This window comes from Aphanomyces astaci (genome assembly GCF_000520075.1).
Source record: "Aphanomyces astaci strain APO3 unplaced genomic scaffold supercont1.52, whole genome shotgun sequence".
Taxonomy (NCBI): Eukaryota; Oomycota; class Saprolegniomycetes; order Saprolegniales; family Verrucalvaceae; genus Aphanomyces; species Aphanomyces astaci.
In genome coordinates, this window is record NW_009798315.1 from 2277 (window position 1) to 6266 (window position 3990).

General features: G+C 43.8%; 3 protein-coding genes across 3 annotated transcripts; 2 read left to right on the forward strand and 1 right to left on the reverse strand.

The window, feature by feature from the left end:
• Positions 1 to 1259: 1259 nt before the first annotated feature.
• Positions 1260 to 2248, forward strand: H257_13892 (hypothetical protein; the record flags this gene model as incomplete). The annotated part of the gene is made up of 1 exon (XM_009841579.1): positions 1260 to 2248. A coding segment is annotated over one exon (764 nt), but the record flags the coding sequence as incomplete, so codon positions are not given.
• A 581-nt stretch (positions 2249 to 2829) lies between these two features.
• On the forward strand, positions 2830 to 3588 carry H257_13893 (hypothetical protein). Its single transcript, XM_009841580.1, has one exon. The coding sequence runs from the start codon at positions 2929 to 2931 to the stop codon at positions 3238 to 3240; it is 312 nt and encodes a 103-aa protein (XP_009839882.1). The 5' UTR covers positions 2830 to 2928; the 3' UTR covers positions 3241 to 3588.
• On the reverse strand, positions 2859 to 3990 carry H257_13894 (hypothetical protein). Its single transcript, XM_009841581.1, has one exon. The coding sequence runs from the start codon at positions 3735 to 3737 to the stop codon at positions 3411 to 3413; it is 327 nt and encodes a 108-aa protein (XP_009839883.1). The 5' UTR covers positions 3738 to 3990; the 3' UTR covers positions 2859 to 3410.

Genomic DNA, 3990 nt, shown 5'->3' on the forward strand with positions numbered 1-3990 from the left:
AGACCAGCCACTCGTGTGCGAAGGGCGAAACGAGCCTGTGATTATACTATGGTGTATGCGTCTGACAAATTACTCTTGATGTATGCCGACACTGCTGCTTTGTCTGTGAGGATTGTGGAACGAAGTCGTCAAGTCATCGTGGGCGTGCCTTTTGAGGTGTTGTACTTGGAACTATTACAGTAGTGAAACCATTAGTACTACTACTAGTAGGTTTGTTTCGTACTATTAATATTAATACTTCAAGTATTAATACTATTATTAATAGTAGTTTGTTTCGTAAATACCAGATAAAGGGAAGTGGAGCTACACTTTATGTATAATATATCACGACCGACTATTCCCTGAGAAACAGTTTCACTTCTTACATCGTAATTAATCACTTCACTTTTGTTCGTGTAAACCATAGTAAAATGCAGTGTAAACCAAAGCAACACATTTCAGCTAGGGGTGAAGTACTTTTCAGTGGCTAGCGATAGCTTAGCACTGATGATGCAACTTACCCCGGGAAATAGCAGCACAAGGGGTCCGAAGGTTCCGAGGTTACATGGCTCTTGGTTCGTTTGAAGGGAGATGGTTTCGCAAGGAATAGTGGAACTGTTGCTCTCACGTAATTACACTTCTATAACCATTTGTCAATTCCACCGAGTACGTAGTACTGCCAGTACAGTACGTACAAGCGCTACAGTACTGACGAGTGGCATCAAGTTCTAGACGAGGAATCCTAGAGCAAGTACTGTAGCAACGGAGCAGCGACTGACATAGATCGACTTCGCGACGAAAACAAAGGTGACTTGACTACAACTGTATCTTGGCATTTTGACGAGATGCATCCAATGCTACTACCGGTAGTAGGACATTCATTTGAACCTGATTGAACGATGGAATTCACTGTACCGTAAATGCAGTTGTGCTGGAATCTCATACTTCCCAAGTAACTGGCCGAATCTAAGATTCGAGAAGCCTGTCACAACCCAACACACAATATGTGTTTTGAGAGGAACAACAGCGCACCGACCGCCATGCCTACCGTTAAAGTGACAATATAGGGAGGAATACGACCATGCTACACCACCATAACAACCTACTAGTATGTACTAGTATGTAGTACGCCGCGAAGTTTGTGGAAACCTCGTCCAGGAGGTGCCATATGTATCCAATAATCATGGAAAACGGATTTCCGCATAAACCTTTAAAAAACGATACGTATCCGGCTGTTAACCCTATGCCCAAGAACGGAAAGATGCGATTGTAACGCTCTATGGGAGGTTCTTTCATTGTGCAATTTTCCATTGTCTGTACAGCAAGTCCCAAGATGGCATCCCGAGGCGTGTCGAGGCAAATCATGAGCAGCAAGCGTGCGCGAGGTGCGCAGAAGAAGAGCAAGAAGCTACAGGCACTGGAGATGCAGCAACAGCAGCAGAAGGACGCATCGATCAAGCTGAACCTCCTCACCCCCACGGTCCCGACCATCCTCGTCAATCGCAGTCTTCAACCCATTCAGAAAGCCAAAGTTGTTAGCGAGCAAACGTTAGAAGATCACGAGAAGACCGACGATGACGAGGATGACGACGTGGACGACGATCTCATCTTGATTCCTCGTCCGATCGAGTTTTGCGCGCGGTTTGCCCCCAAGGCGACGTGGACCAAGGACGACTCGAACGCAACGTTTTGCCTGTCGATCCCGTCGTTCCACGAGTCCACCAACGAATCAGGAGTGCCGCAGCATGTTGCGTACGCCATCCTCGTGGAAACCCCACATCACACATTCACCGTCAAGAAGCGGTACTCGGAGTTCGCGGCGTTCTCGAATGCGCTGCAGGTCAAGGACGTTTCGTGGGAGCTGCCTCCCAAGACGTGGTTCCGACTCACACAAGACGCCGCGCTGAGCGACCGACGAGCGCGTCTGGAAGCGGCATGCGTCGACCTGCTGCAGCAACGACCCTACCTCGCCCTCGACCACTCGGTGCGCGAGTTCTTTCAGCTCGACCTGTTTGCGCTGTCAGTCACGCCCTCATCCCCGTGACTGGTGCACCACCAGCAAGTAGGAGAAGCAGTCGACATTCCATTACACATCTCACCACCGCCAAACAACACAAGGACGCAGCATTAGCCCATCGAACGCAGCCGTGCAATTCCCAGCATTCTCAAGTACCTTATAAACAACACAGCCGTCCCTCTTAGAAACATCATATGAATAATCAATGCACAAATACTATCCTGCAATTATTAATAGTACACGGAGTGCCACCATAGACATATATATATACTATGTATATAGCGTATCTTTCGATATTCTATTTATATAATACTGCTGTATATATTTCGATTTTTCTATTTATAAACGCGCGATCTTATTTCAACAACCGACCATTCACTGTTCAAATGCCTGTAACCCTTTCGAACGGTCCTCCATCCAACGAATAATATTTCCAATTGTGGAAATATCATGGGTAGCACAAAATATATATAGCATACTTCACATTATAAGACGGAACGACTCCATCAACATCCCGTACGAGTATCAAATTTGACCTCGGACGCAACGCTACATACTACGACATACTACTACTACTACCTTTTAGCGTAGATATATATATATACTACAATATATAAATATACTTCGAGGTACAATACATACATATTACTCTGAAATCGGTGCAATCGCGATCCATCTACAGTAATCATCATATGCGCTTTCCACTCATACACAATTATATTGACAGCCTTGCCATAAACGTTGTAAACGAGTTGCTTGTCGTGACGGAGTAGAAACCGAACGAGCCCCCCGACGTGGCCTTGGCCACACGTGTAAAGCACTGTACAAGACTCGTTCAGTTATATGGTTATATACACTCGTTCTTCAGTTATATGATTATATATATATAGCTAGTCTTGACTGTCAAAGGATGCACTTTTGACAAATGCAGTATGGAAGGATATGTCCTAGCCAATCAAAATGCACCAAATTGTCAACCCATCACACATCGATTCGTGTTGTTGTTTAGGTTGGCCCAGGGCAAAAAATTCATCTTGAAATGTGTATACCATACATTGAATATGCTTAAATCGCACTCCAAAATAAGGATAATACACCCTTGCAGACAAAATTATGGATTCAAAAAATCGGAGTGGGGTACTGTAGTACATAGTAGCACCAAATATCAAAGCCCAAAACATGAATCAAGTGTGCAAATAAAGTATTCTCGCTTGAATAACATCCAAGTACTTGTACTAGGGTGACTCTGGACGGTTTTCCATGCAACATTCAGTACAAACAAACAATTGATCGATTGAAATGTTGGCTGAAAGAGCGAAGAAATAAGTCGGACGACAAGAGGTCGACCAATTAAAAATTAGAACGCTAATCAAGGTCCAATCCAAATCACTTTTGAACCATTCAAAACTGAAAATTAGTGTGCGTCTAAATACAATATAGCGTGACCTTTGACTCTTTGCATACAAAATTCAGTACAAAGAAAATCAATCGATGGCGAAATAGCATAAACGGCCAAATGTTGGCTGACTGGACAGTATATATATACTTCATATAACAACAGTTCATACGACAATACAAGTACAAAGTATATACTCCTAGTATCTATGACACCGCGATCCAGAAATAGAAAAGCCAAAACGTCAACGAATTCTGGTGTGGGGCCACTTCGTTCCACTGGCCAATAGTAACACAGGGATGGAACCTTGGATAGAAGTAGTAAGGTGGGCTTACTACTATCCATCCCTTACAAATATCAAGCCGGAGTACTAGCTACTAGCTGAGATACTATTAGTATCGAGGCAGTCCTTCATCCATGTGTCAAAAGGTAGTCCGAAACGACGAAGTACAGGGAACGACATGCGACTGCTGGCTTAAGTGGTACTACCCAAGTTTCTAAGATTTGATCCAATCATAATCAAGATATTCTCCGGGCCAAACTTATGATTAGTTTAAATAAGCCAATCATATCAGTTCATGTGGTCATATTCGAAGTA